Genomic DNA, 13,804 nt, shown 5'->3' on the forward strand with positions numbered 1-13,804 from the left:
GCTGGCTTTGCAGCTGTCCTTGTCCCTTGTGCAGGGACATGACGGAGGTGGTTCACATCAAGGACCGCAAGGAGGTGATCCATGAGATGAAGTTCTCCCCTGACGGCTCCTACCTGGCCGTGGGCTCCAACGACGGCCCCGTGGACATCTACGCCGTGGCCCAGAGATACAAAAAAATCGGGGAGTGCAGCAAATCCTCCAGTTTCATCACTCACATCGACTGGTCTGTGGACAGCAAGTTCCTGCAGACCAACGATGGCGCTGGGGAGAGGCTCTTCTACAAGATGCCCTGTGAGTTCACAAGGGGCTCGTGTTACAAACAGTTACATTTGGGTTTGGGTTTGGAGAGAACACCACAGGTGTGATAAAAATATTGCAGGTGAAAGTGGAGTTTCCTGGCTGGTACTTGTTTTTTAAATCAGCACTCACTGAATATCCTCAGCTTTAAGGATGTCTCTGCTGTGTAAATCACAGCATCTTTTGCAGGTTGACTCACTCTTGGGTAATAACCACCAAAACCCCTCTGTCCCTGTTGTCCTCCTTTCACAGATGATTGCTTTAGTGATAGAATATTTTTAAGAATGTAACTAAATCATAGGAGAATTGTGTGAATCAGCTTGAATTGCTGAGGTTCTCAATGTAAAAGCTTGTTAGTAGAAACAATACTGATAACTGACTTATTCTCACTCTTACTTGAGAATGCTTTCTAATGAAGAAACCTGTGCAGCAGAGAGCTTTAGAAATGAAATTCTGGGCTCTTTTGGGCTGGTGTGGCAGCCTTCTATCAGCTCTGAAACAGTCCCTGTAAGTAAAAAAAAACCCAAAAAACCACAGAGTGGCTGACTGACCAACTACTCACATGTCAGGGACTTAATGTGGATGAAAAACTCCTACTGTCAAATCAACTATTTCAATCACATGAGCATGATTTAAAATTGTGTATTATTAACCTTGTAGCACTTGCAAGTGTTCTAGGAACTCATGCTATTCACAGGACTTTCTGCTGAAGGCATTTCTTTAGTACATTTGGAATGATGAAGTTTTTCCATTTTCATATGTTTTTAGCATTCTAATTATCTTACTAATTCTCATTAGTATTCTGATTATTTCTAATGCAGCTGCATTAGAACTCCTCAGATGTGTGATGTCCTCAAACACCACAAATGAAAGATTATAGTAATTTATAGAAGATTGTGACTTTTCTTAATTGAGGTTAAAAATTAATCCCGACTAGAATACACAGATACATAGAATTAAAAGAAATAGAGTTTTTAAAAAGCGTATGATGAAATTCTTCATTCACCTGCACATTTTCAGCTGGGAAGCATCTCACGAGCAAAGATGAGATCAAAGGAATTCACTGGGCCTCGTGGACCTGTGTGATAGGATCTGAAGTGAGTGGGATTTGGCCAAAGTACACAAACATCACAGATGTCAACTCTGTGGATGGGAATTACAGCAGCTCCGTGCTGGTGACTGGTGATGACTTTGGGCTGGTGAAATTATTCCGATTTCCGTGCCTAAAGAAAGGTAAGCTGCAATTTTGTGTGGCTGAAAAATGCAAGATTTACTTCAGCACCCTATCAGTGTGTTTTCTAATGGTGGCTTTTCATTCAATTGAGTGTGTGCACAATTCCTGTGAGCATTAATGGATATAGAGACCAGGCTTGCACCCTCTCTGTGTAGTTGTTTGCAGAAGTGGTGAGAATGTGTGGCTGCTTCCTCAGGATTTGCACTGTACCAAACACAAAGCCAGCAATCCAAAACAAACAGCCTTTTGCCTTTCTGTGAGCTTCAGTGTTTAATTTAGTATCCCATCTTGGTGTATTTTCCAAATTTGTATAATGCATGTGTTGAGTTCACTCTGGCACTCGTGGCCAGAAAGGTGAGAATTAAACTTGTGTGTGTTCCTGCCAAGCTTGAAGCACTCTTCTGACAGCTAAAGAGACTGTCCATATTATTTTATACCAATTATTTCCCTATCACAATTACTTTTGTATCAGACATTTGAGTATTGTTTGGTTTTCAGGTTTCACCAGTGCATGTTTCTGTTAGGACCCTAACTTCATTAGCTCCAAAGTTAATTTTTGCCCTTACATACCAGCAGTTCTCTTGCTGTTTTCAGGAGCTAAATTCAGGAAATACGTTGGCCACTCAGCCCATGTCACCAATGTGCGCTGGTCCCATGATTTCCAGTGGGTTTTGAGCACGGGAGGTGCTGATCACTCTGTTTTTCAGTGGAGATTTGTTCCAGAAGGGATAACCAATGGCGTCCTGGAAGCCTCTCCACAAGGTAAACATCATCTCTCTTCAGGTATTTGTGAAATTAAATCAGCACAGACTGCAGCATTACTGGAAGAAAAAAAAATCATAATTCTTTGGAATTGCATATTGCATGTTTGGGACATTGAAGCTTTCAAAGACAAGCCTTGGTTTGGGGCACATTAAATGCTGCTGCAGGCTGCAATATTTGTGTCTGGGAATACATAAACAGCATTCCTCAAAGTGTATGATAGAAGACATTTAGAGGAACTGGATAATTCAATTTTCAACCTTAGCCATCTAATTTGCATTCTGAAGTCACACTGTACATGTTTAATAGTTTAATTTTATTTTTCAGTGCAATCTCACATGTTTCACAACAAATTTCTCATATTTATGCAGTAGCTGTACTTCAAATACTCTTCTTGCTATAGTCATGATCCTTATGCTATCCTACCAAAGTGGTGGTTGCTAAAATTATGACTCCCTGCAGCAGGAGGGCAAAGTTGCATTCTGTACATGCACAATTTGGTAAAATACCTACATTACAGCAAATATTTTAAGCACAAAAGAGTGATCAGTGAAAGCTTTTATTGGCCATTTCTGTGTGTCTGCTCTCCAGACCCTGTTTTGAAAGCAGAATTCTCTGATGCTGGAACTGTACCAGTAACTGCTCAGTGATTTTGCTGCTCTCTGCCACCTTCCTGCCCCGGGCAGGGGAACAGGAGAGACAGAAATGAAGCCTGACACGTTCAGTCAGCCCCTGTGACTCCTGCAAGCTGCTTGAGCTTCCAAACTTCTTGAATGCTGCTTTGCCCATAGTCTGAATTAAACAAAACATCACATACTGTTTTCTCATTATTTTATGTGTTCAGTATATTGATTTGTCATTGTTTTTTAAGCAGAGGGTGGTGTTGATTCCTACAGTGAGGAATCAGATTCAGATTTATCCGACGTGCCAGAGCTGGATTCTGACATTGAGCAGGAAGCTCAAATCAACTACGATCGCCAGGTGAGTGTGAAGTAACCCTCAGGGCCAAGGAGCTGCCAAGTTCCCATCACTGTTCAGCAAGGAGGAGAAGTTTGCTGCTGACTCACAGGCTGCTCTCAGTTATTTTGATGGTATTCAGCTGATTATGCAACTAATATACATAAACCCATGAGCTGGAGGTGAGAATTGGAAAGAGTTTGGAGAAAAGAATTTGGAAATGTTTTGGGGGTTGGAACTAGATGATCTTTGAGGCCCCTTCCAACCCAAAGCACTCTGGTTTGACTTCTATTTACAGCTGATTCCAGGAGCTGTTGTCATTGTGAGCTGAGTATGGCATGTCCCCTTGTCCAGTGTCTCTAGCTGCAATAGGGACAGGTCAGGAATTGCTCAGAGCAGGAATGGGATCTTGTACTAAGGGGGAAATCCCAGAATGAACTGGTTCACGTTGATTTAAGGGGTTTAATGGCTGGCATGGGGTGCTTTCTGCAGTTCACCTCTAACATTCCAGGGTTTAGGCAAGGGCATCCTTTATCTTTCCACCTCACTTTCTATCCTACAATAAATTGCATAGATCCTTTGCCAACACCTTCTTTCACCTGTTTATTACAGAGATCAATCATGATTGACAAATGAAACAGATTTTGCCAAATTCTCTCCCTTCCCTCTCATTCATTCCCAGTATCACCAGAGTGCTAGTCCCATCCTCCTCCTCCTCCTCCTGATTTTCCATCTGCATTCAAGTCAGTCATCATCCTCCTCCACGCTGCCTGTGTGTCAGAAAGGACGTCTGGGTTTGAAAACTTCAAGTGACAGTATCATTGTAGCCAGTTAAACAGCAATATTCCAGGCTGGTTAATGCATGGAAAAGCAGGAGCAGCTTAAAATAGCATCTCATATAGGAAGTGTGAGACAGCCCCAAGCAGAAACTGCATTTGGTATTTTGTTAAAGGAAATAATTGGTAAAAGCACAGGGAGATAAAAACATTCATCTTTCTTTGAGAACTGGGGTTTGGCTTGGATTTTTTTTTCTTTTTTATGTTATGGCTGAAGCTGCAGAGAGGATTCTAAATTTTGAGATGCCCCAGCATTTTGTTTCACTGGGCTTTTTTCTTTCTTTACCTTTCTTCCAAAAATCCAGTGTTGCTTCTTGGAAGTCAGGTAGATTTCTGTGGGAGTGACAATTTCATTGTCCATTTGTCCAAGAAATGTAGGGACAGAAAACAAACAGTAAAACTGCATTTCAGCATTGTAATGGATTTTGTTTGGGGATACTTCAAACACCCTTAGTGGGTCCACGGAGTTTCAGCATTTCTGAAGTGTTTAAATGGAAAGTATTTTGTGTATTTATGGAGCTGGAATTGTACTTGGGATTCTGGACATGTTGGCAGATCACTGGAGTGGTTGTATTCCTGTGTTTCACCATAATCTTGAGATGGAAGCAGTTCTTCCTGCTCAGTTTGAGCTTGGACACTGAAGCGCAGATAAAATTAAAAAACCCCTGGAGACTCCCAGTCACCATTTCCATTCCATTTCACTTAGTGACACTGGAATCTTCTAGAAAAAATACACTCTGCTGCTGCTGCTCCAGATTGCTGTTCTGGGCCACTCAGGCCAGGAGAATTTGTTGTCCAGAAAACATTTATTATCATCTGTAGGCTGGGAGCCGGAGTGCCTGGCTCTGCATGGTAACCAGTGAACATCACATCAGCATACAGTACATTTCATGCTTAAAGTCGCTTTCACTCACATACACAAATATTTAGAAAACCAGAGATGTGCAGTTAACTTTAACAATTCTTCTTTAGGTTTACAAAGAAGACCTACCTCAGCTAAAACAGCAAAGTAAAGAGAAAAACCATTCTGTGCCCTTCCTTAAGAGAGAGCGAGCGCCCGAGGACAGCTTGAAGCTGCAGTTCATACATGGGTAAAGTAATAGCAGATAATATTTGTTATTTCTGACTGATTAACAGTGCTGGGCTGTTCTGACAATTCATATCAGTGCACAAGCAAAGCAGGTTTTGGTGTTTACCCACAATTAATTTGTCGTTGTTACTGTGGTGATTGTTAGAGGTTTTCTGTTTGCAGTTGTATTTCAGGCTGGATGGATCTGAGTACCTGGTCCAGTGGGAGATGTCCCTGCCTGTGGCAGGGGGTGGGACTGGGGGATCCATGAGGTCCCTTCCAGCCCAGCCCATTCCATGATGCTCTTTGTTAAGGAACCAGGGAAGCTTATAACACTGATAAAGAGTACATCAGTGTTGAGGTTTATGAAATCACATTTTGTACTTGTTGCTCACTACACCTGACGTTTCCTGGAGCAGAAATTCTCTGTTCATTGCTTGTCATAGCCGTGATGTGTTAAAATGCCTGATAGATTTCTGCTCCAGTCCAATTCCTTGTGAGGCTTTCCTGGACACTGTGTCTGAAAGCAGTGCAGAGCAAACAGAGAAGATTCCTGAACTCCTGCTCTTAGGGCAGCAGGAGCTGGAGCTGTCACTGCAGGCCTCCTTCCCTTTAGCACCCAAATGCTCTGTATCCAGAGTCCCCAGCAGTGGGGCAGGCACGAGGTGTTGGTGTTTGCTGCAGGTACAGGGGCTATGACTGCAGGAACAACCTGTTCTACACGCAGGCAGGAGAGGTGGTTTATCACATCGCCGCCGTGGCCGTCGTCTACAACCGGCAGCAGCACTCGCAGCGCCTCTACCTCGGCCACGACGACGACATCCTCAGCCTCAGCATCCACCCCATCAAGGACTACGTGGCCACTGGGCAGGTGGGCACTCAAAGTCATGGCAATATTCTGTTTTTCCATTCTCTTTTTCCCTAAATGCAGTGTTTCCTCTTAAATCTGGGCAAATTCAGTGTTGTTTCCGATTTCCCTGCTAAAGCTGTTGGAGGTGATTATGAAACCATTCCTGTATAACAAACACTGCCAGTCTTGTGCTGTGGCCTTCAAAAGTTTTATATTTACTTTTTACTTTCTGCTGTAAAACCCAGGAGCTGTTTTCTCTCTTCCCTAGAAGATTTTGGACTTCCTTTGCTTCATTGCAGCATTTTTGCAGGAGCTTTCAGCAGCCTTGCTCAGATAAAAGCTGTTGGGCACTTTGCTGATACCTGGTACTGAATATGATGTATTCAGTGTATACATGTGCATTCAGACATCAGGATGAATGATACCATGAATATTCTGCTGAACAGTGATAGTTTTAGAGACCATCCACTGAAAGAGAACATAAATCTAGAAAAAGATAAAACAGGGCTCGTGACAAAGTAGTGTTTTAAAGGTATGACAGTGCTAATTACTGCTGTGAACTTTTGTGGGCAGAGATCCCAGTTAACCCTCTGACCTAGGTTGGAAGAGATGCTGCCATCCACGTTTGGGACACCCAGACCCTGAAATGTTTGTCCTTGCTCAAAGGCCAGCACCAGAGAGGAGTGTGTGCGCTGGATTTCTCAGGTAAGCCACAGCCTGGTTGTCTAAATGAGTAGTTTAAAAGCAGTCATTGTGATGAAATGTTAATTCAAAGAGGTGTAAAATTACACCCAGTACCAATTTTACATAGGAACTTGCTGACTTGGGATAAAAATAGTGTGTGTAGTGAAGTCAGTCATGGGCCTTTGGTCACTCAGTTAGTGATTGATTCTGGTGGTGTCTGGTAGGTAATTCCAAATGTGCAGCTGGAATTCTGGTCACTGCCTACGTGGTGGTGTGAGAATTTTAAAGCAGGCAGGATGGTGACTCAAAGCATATCAATGACTTGGAAATGTCACCTCTGGGCTCATCCACTTCTTCACATTTGCTAACAGTGGCCACATTTTTCACTGAGTTTACAGAAGAAGTAAATATGACAAACAGTTGTCTGCTGTCTCTCCCACTTGTGTTTCCCAGCTGGCTGCCCTAAGCTGTCTCAGTTTTTAAGGGATAATTCTTGTGTGCAGCACTGAAGAATATCATCCATATGGTGGGGACTTAAATACTTCTGTTTCTTTATAAAAGGGCTGGAAAATTCACTCTCCCTTCTTCTATTAAAAAAAAAAAAGAGATTATTTTATCTGAACTATCCTCTACTTGATCTGATTTATTTTTTTCAATTGAACATAGCTTATTTCATATTCTACTCTCCAGAAATGTGGTAAGAATTCATTAGGATATAGATCACATTTGTAAGACAAGAATATATGACAGAAGTTTGACTTGCACAAAGATAAATCTGTGGAACTCAGTCATGTTCCATTATCAGGAGAGGAGCCCTGGTGATCATCCAAGAGCTGGAATTCGGATGTGAAATTGCCGACCCAGTGTGGTGTGTAAGCTCACTCTAAAGGAGATAAAGTGCCAGAAGGAGGGAAAATGGATAAGGATTATTTAACTGATACTAGATAATGTACATAGATGTCAAAAAACATCTTGTTAAGATGCTTAATTAAACAAACTTTCCTATATTTGAAAATACTCTGTGGCCTGCATTTTTAACACCAAGGAAATTCCTGTCCAAGTAGGAATCTTCTGGATCTTAGAACCAAATACTCTGTAAGCATAAATCTGGCCAAAAATCCTGAATGTCTTTCAGAAAGCAGCAACCACCCAACAGGACAGTGTTGCTTTAGGACCTGGTCCTGACAGTAATGCACACACTGCATTCCTGACTGGCTTTAGTTGGAATTCTTGGCACAGACAGGGGCAGAGCTCAGCAAATGTGCCACTCCCTGCAGGACCAGAGGCTGCACTGCCCTGGGTAGGGGATTTGCATTGTCCTCATAACAGAGATTCCAAAATGGGGTTCAGACCACACTGCTTGGAGCTTAGAGAAACCCAGAGCTCCCAACCTTTTCTGGCAGTAGTTGAAGCAGCAGCTGCCTCTTTTCCTCAGTTCTCTCTGCCCTCAGTCCCTTTCCAAAACATCAGCTGCTGCCCATTTCTGAAACCTGGATCCTTCTGCAACAGCCCTTCTCCTGACACTGTGATTCCAAGAGGATCATTTCATTCCTGCAATGATTGGCTGTGCCCTCTGGTGGCTAATTTAACATTTATACCTTGGGATAATGTTAGGAGGGTATAGTCCATATTAATGCATAAACTTCCTGAATCAAGTTTAAATTGTTGTCTTGTTTGGGGATTTTTTTAATAAACTCAGTTTTGGTTTCTTATCCTCTATTTTAACTTCATTTCTTCCTACCTTACTCTGCTTCTTCCAGTTGTCCTGTTTCTGATTCTTAAATTCCCCTTCTCCTTCTTGACTTGCCTCTAGTAGAACTCAGTCATTAAATCCTGTGAGAGCTTACTCAGCCCTCTGAGTCTGCAGTGGTTCTGATGGAGTCATTTATAGCAGTGACTCTTTCCTTCTTGAAGTCAGATCTGCCCAAGCCCAGAGTCCTCACATTTCTATGGGAGCACATTCCCAGATCAGTGCTCTTGTTCAGTCTCTGCCCAGCTCTGCTTCCTCCAGCTCTGACTTTCCTGCAGTTAAAAAACCAAGCAGGTGATCAACTTTTTAGAGTTTCAGGAGAAAAGTTTGTCTCTAAGACTTTGTTACAGATGGTTGCATTTTTCATTATTTCATGCACGTGCAAGGGTGCCTGGGTGCTGTTGAATTATGGATGATTTTCTCTTCTGGCCTTCCTTCCTCTCATTATCAGTACTGCTGTGTCTTTCCTGCAGTGAAAGTGAAGATAGCCAGCAGTTATTTTTAGCCTTAAAATTTTATATCTTATTTATAGTTTCATCACCCTGCCCATGAACATTTCATACACTAGTAAATCTCTGCACCATTTCAAGCAAAGAAAAGAAGCATCTGACCAGAAATATTTCAAATAAAATGCAGCATAAATTTAGAGTGCTTAAGCTTTATGAAATTGAATTTCATTGCCTTGTTTGATCCTTCCTATTTTCATTGTACTTACACAGAGGAATGTTTTGTGTCTGCCTTTGGGAATTCAAATTTCTTGAACTGTTGGGGGTTTTTTTGCTTCCTTTCTAATACATCATTAGAAATTCAGTTTGCAGTGTGATTGTTGTGTTCATTACCTGTGACATTTCCAGCCAAACCTTAGCACCTTTAACACTCAGCATTGCTCCTGTACAGCTGATGGGAAATGTTTGGCATCTGTTGGGCTGGATGACAACCATGCCATCGTGTTCTGGGACTGGAAAAAGGGAGAAAAGCTGGCAACAACCAGGTAAGATGCCCACAGTTTAAAATGTCCTCTCTGATACATTTTTTTCTGAGTAGATCACCCACATTTTCCCTCTGAACAAAGAAATGAAGCAGAACTGCCCTCTGAAAAGCAGGATGGTGTTTCAGAGCAGCATACCCAGATTAAAACCTGGGGATGCACAGCCCAGTGTTTGGAAATCACTGAGCTATTTCTGTCAGGGGTTCTTCAGTCTTTCTGTTGGGAGAGCCACATTGGCACTGTAGTTTATTTCAGGCTTTGCAAATGAAGTTTGGTATTTTCTCCCAGTTTTATGTCCTGGCTCAAGGCAGAAGTCACCAGAGGTGTCATTTCCTTTATGTGTTCCATGATGTGCCTGGGTTCCATCAGTAACCAGATCACTTTCTGAAAAGAAGAAAGAGTTCCTTAGAATCTATATTTTCTTCTGAGCCAGCTTTTTTTCTGAGCTATTTGCTCTTCCAGTTGCAGCTGAAAGCTCAGCCAGTAACCCAGCAGTGAAGAGTCCTTTGTGATGGCTTGAAGGGACCAGTGCTGGGAAGAGAATCAGATTAAAGTTGCATGGTTGCCATTTTATATTCAAATTTTGGGTTGTAGCAATAGTCATTCGGTGTAGGAGAGTCAGAGTGTTTGAGAGCCTGGTTTGTGTCTCATCCTGGGACAAAGCAAATGTGCCCCTGGTCCCTGGGATTAAGCAGAATTCCTGTGAGTGTGGATGCATGTACCAGAAAGGCAAGGAGAGAGTTCCACATGCCCTCTGCAGCCATGTGATGTAGCATTGCTCAGAAATTGTTAGTATAGCTGCAGAAGGGTGCCTGTGGAAGGTAATTTAATTACTATATGAGATTTTTCTGGTGGCAGCACTCCCTGTTAGTAGTGAACCACTGCTGAAGAAATCAGTGCTTTACTCCATGTGTGTGTACCCCAGTCTGTTAGCTGTACAATTCCATCCCAGACATGCAGTTTATTAGGCAGTGAGGGTTTAAATCCTGTCTGAAATCTGTGCTGGAGGCTTTGCTTAGCAACAGCCCTGGCTGTGCTGTAAAACCTGACATTTTCCTGGGCTTTGCAATCCCAGTTCTGCTGTCCCCAGACAGATTGTGCTCGACTTGCAAGCAGAGAAATACTTCTATATTCCCATGCTGACCTTTAAGCTTTTAACAAGAAGATAATGATGAGCTGTGTCATACCTGGCTGCTGGTGCTCCCAGGACAGATGAAACGTGGAGCACTCGGGTTCTTTCCACCATGTGCCCAGGGGATCTATTATTGCTCATCTGGTGTCTTGGAAATATGCAGGGTCCTCACAGAGAGTGGAAAAATGAATGCATCTTCTAAAATGTTCCAGTTTAAAGCATTGTTTAGATCTTAGCAGTGCCTAAAGGCAAGTTCCCTGTTCTGGTGAGCACAGGAGACAGAGACAAAAGCCCTCATGTGGCCTTTGCCCACAAGAAGAAAAGAACATCTTGCAATCCTGTGGACCCATATAAACCTGAAAAATGGGTGTCCATTCACCATGCACAGAGTGTCTGGGGTTTTAATTTTTATTTTTTGTGAATGTTCTTTTTGCTTTTATTTTGCTAGGCTGATTTACTTCAACATCACTTCTCAGATTTTTTTGTTGCAACATTAAGAACACTCTTATTTATTTAATTGTTTCAGAGCTAAATCATTGCAGCTTGTTTCCTTGTCCTGGCTCCTGTAGCTCCTGTCTAATTTCATTAAAATCCTTGTTGAGTAAGTTGGAACCAAACAGCTCTGCACTGCAGGGTGATGTGCTGCAGATGTCACAGGTGGCCAGGGCTGGTTTGTACCCACACTGATGCACTAAAGGGAAACACTGACCCTGAGAGGGGTTTCTCATTTTCCAGATCTGCTGAGCCTGTCAGGAAAAAGTGACTTAATCCTGGCACAGAAGCTGCAGATGTGCAGTGAAAAGCTCGTGGTTCCTGCTCTGGGGGGTTAATAAAACTCTGACATAGATATAATTACTATTATACACCTGGGAATATTTTTTGCTGTGATAAGAGCCAAGCTTGTAAATTCCCATAAATACATCAACAAGCATAACTTCAGTTACCCAAGAACTCAAGCTGGAGGTGAATGTGCTGCTGAGTGAACTGCTTCCTACACTATAATTTTATACTTTGTGATTTTATCTTCCATCTTGAAGCCCAAGGATTAAACACTTCCTCAGTTTTCCTGTCAGAGTCTCTTTTAATGTTTATTGAGTTCTCATCCATTTAAATACTTACACTGACCTTTCTGTCTTCTCTTAATTGCCTTGACCTTTGTTGCTGCTCCTTTGTTATGACTTAAATGAACTGAAACTCAGTGGGAGAGGATTTTTATTCCCCACATGGTGTATGCTCAAATTGCTTCTGCCAACTCCATGGGGCAAACCCCCAGAACTAAACCCTTGCAGATAGAAACCTGGCTCTCTACTTTTTGTTAGATGGGGAAATGATTTATATCAATGATTTAATTGGTTTGAAATGTAAAGTCATCTCTTACCAAGCTTTTAAAATGTCTACCTCTGTTGCAGGGGCCATAAAGATAAAATATTTGTTGTGAAGTGCAATCCACATCATGTGGACAGACTAGTCACAGTTGGGATGAAGCACATCAAATTTTGGCAGCAAACAGGTACTGTATTGAATATTTTATATTTGATTTGGGGAATATTTTAAATACAGGAACATCATGTTCTCAGCTTAAAAATTTGCTTTATTTGTTGAGCACTTTTCCAGTAACCAGAATAGGAAAGAGGGTGAAAACCCACCTCTGAGTCAGCAAATGTTCCTTCCTCCTTGGAAAGAATTCCCAGCTAATTGTGCTTCAATTCTAGTCATAATATTAAGGAATTCTCCTAAACAAACATCCTTGGCTACTAGAAAATTAGGTTCTGATTGAGGATATTTTTTATTCAGGCCTGGATTTTTCACTCTTCATGACTTCTTAGTTGTGTACACATGACACAAATACTCCAGACAATTGAAAATTAGGTAATTTCAAGAGTTTCCTGCACTTCATACCATACTTTCAGCGTTCAAGTGGTGCTTTAAGGTGCTCTAAGATGAAAAATTATTTTTTCTGCCTTTTTTAAATCATCAGGTTATTTTTGCAGTGATTACATAGACTTGCGTTGCTGTTTGCCAAATTCCATGATGGGAATGTGGATTAAGCAGCATCTTACTCCAAGAATAGTCTCTTTGCAACAAAAAAGGTGTATTTTAAATTCAGATTTGCTCAGTGGGGTGGGACTGAGTGTGGTGTCAGGAAGCCCACAGTGCCTTGACACAAGGCCACCAGTGCAGATGATATTTTGTAATTTTATGTGTATTTTTGTCTAAGCTGCTGCTTTCTGACCCAAAGCAGAGCTGTGGTGATTTGGTTCTCTGAGAACCAGAGGAGGAACAAACTGTGCTAAGTGCCCAGGATGCCAGGGGACAGCAAAACCCATCTTCTAGTTGTACTCACCTCTGCAGAGAGGCAGCATGGCAGCAGCTGCTGTGGCAAAACCCATCCTGCCAGACATTGCAGTGGCTGTTTTTGCACCACTCTTGCTCGGAAGCAGAGTGTGAAAACCTGAGACTGATCTCTCCAAAGCTGGGTTCTGGAGCCCAGCAGATCCCTGGGTTCACTTGCTGTGATGGTGCTTTTCCCCTGTGCCCCCATGTGTGGATTTCCATTGTTAGGCAGCCCCAGGAGCCCAAGGAGAGCAGGCTGTGCTGTGTTGCAGGGGGAGGCTTCACGTGCCGCCGGGGCACGTTTGGCAGCGCGGGGAAGCTGGAGACCATGATGAGCGTGGCGTACGGGCGCGAGGAGCTCGTCTTCTCCGGGGCCGCCACTGGGGACATCTTCATCTGGAAGGACACCCTGCTGCTGAGGACAGTGAAGGCCCATGATGGACCTGTGTTTGCCATGCACGCCCTGGACAAGGTACCTGTCTCCTTCCTTCGCCTTGGTTTGTGTTGCAGTGATGGATTTTAGAGGGGGTTGGGATTCAAATCACAAAGTCAGTGTTGTTTGACACCCTGTAAGCACCCTGTTCCATGCAGCTTTCTGAGCTCTAGAAATTCAGAATTCATTTCTCACTCTGCTCAGGAGTGGTGTTATCATGTTTGTGTAAACCACAGGAGAGCAAGGGGTAACATTCATTGCCTCTTCAACCTGATCCCAAAAATATTCGTGCATTACCAGTTTCCAAAACATGAAACATGATCTTTTAATAATAATATCACTGTGTCTTAGTCAAGACTTTGGCTATCCAAAGGTTTTATGTTTTGTGTTAACCATTCCAGATATCAAAATAATTCTCTTTCAGTTGCATCTATAAATATATAGAAGAAATCATGGCAAAATATTTGCATCATATAAG

At 42.5% G+C, this 13,804-nt stretch overlaps 1 protein-coding gene across 5 annotated transcripts in view; it reads left to right on the forward strand.

Annotated features, from left to right (window-relative positions):
* The window catches only part of EML6 (EMAP like 6), an 85,453-nt gene that overhangs the window by 38,976 nt on the left and 32,673 nt on the right, over nt 1–13,804 (forward strand). For 3 of the 5 annotated variants that reach the window (XM_033054150.2, XM_033054154.2, XM_033054153.2), the window contains exons 9-18: nt 35–291; nt 1,318–1,530; nt 2,126–2,293; nt 3,165–3,274; nt 5,059–5,177; nt 5,840–6,026; nt 6,605–6,710; nt 9,337–9,430; nt 11,969–12,069; nt 13,166–13,365. In XM_033054150.2, coding sequence (XP_032910041.1) covers nt 35–291; nt 1,318–1,530; nt 2,126–2,293; nt 3,165–3,274; nt 5,059–5,177; nt 5,840–6,026; nt 6,605–6,710; nt 9,337–9,430; nt 11,969–12,069; nt 13,166–13,365 — 1,555 coding nt within the window. The remainder of the gene's footprint in view (nt 1–34; nt 292–1,317; nt 1,531–2,125; nt 2,294–3,164; nt 3,275–5,058; nt 5,178–5,839; nt 6,027–6,604; nt 6,711–9,336; nt 9,431–11,968; nt 12,070–13,165; nt 13,366–13,804) is intronic. The other 2 variants (XM_033054152.2, XM_033054156.2) reach the window with 1 other exon arrangement.

The sequence above is a fragment of the Catharus ustulatus genome, chromosome 3 (assembly GCF_009819885.2).
Source record: "Catharus ustulatus isolate bCatUst1 chromosome 3, bCatUst1.pri.v2, whole genome shotgun sequence".
Lineage (NCBI taxonomy): Eukaryota > Metazoa > Chordata > Aves > Passeriformes > Turdidae > Catharus > Catharus ustulatus.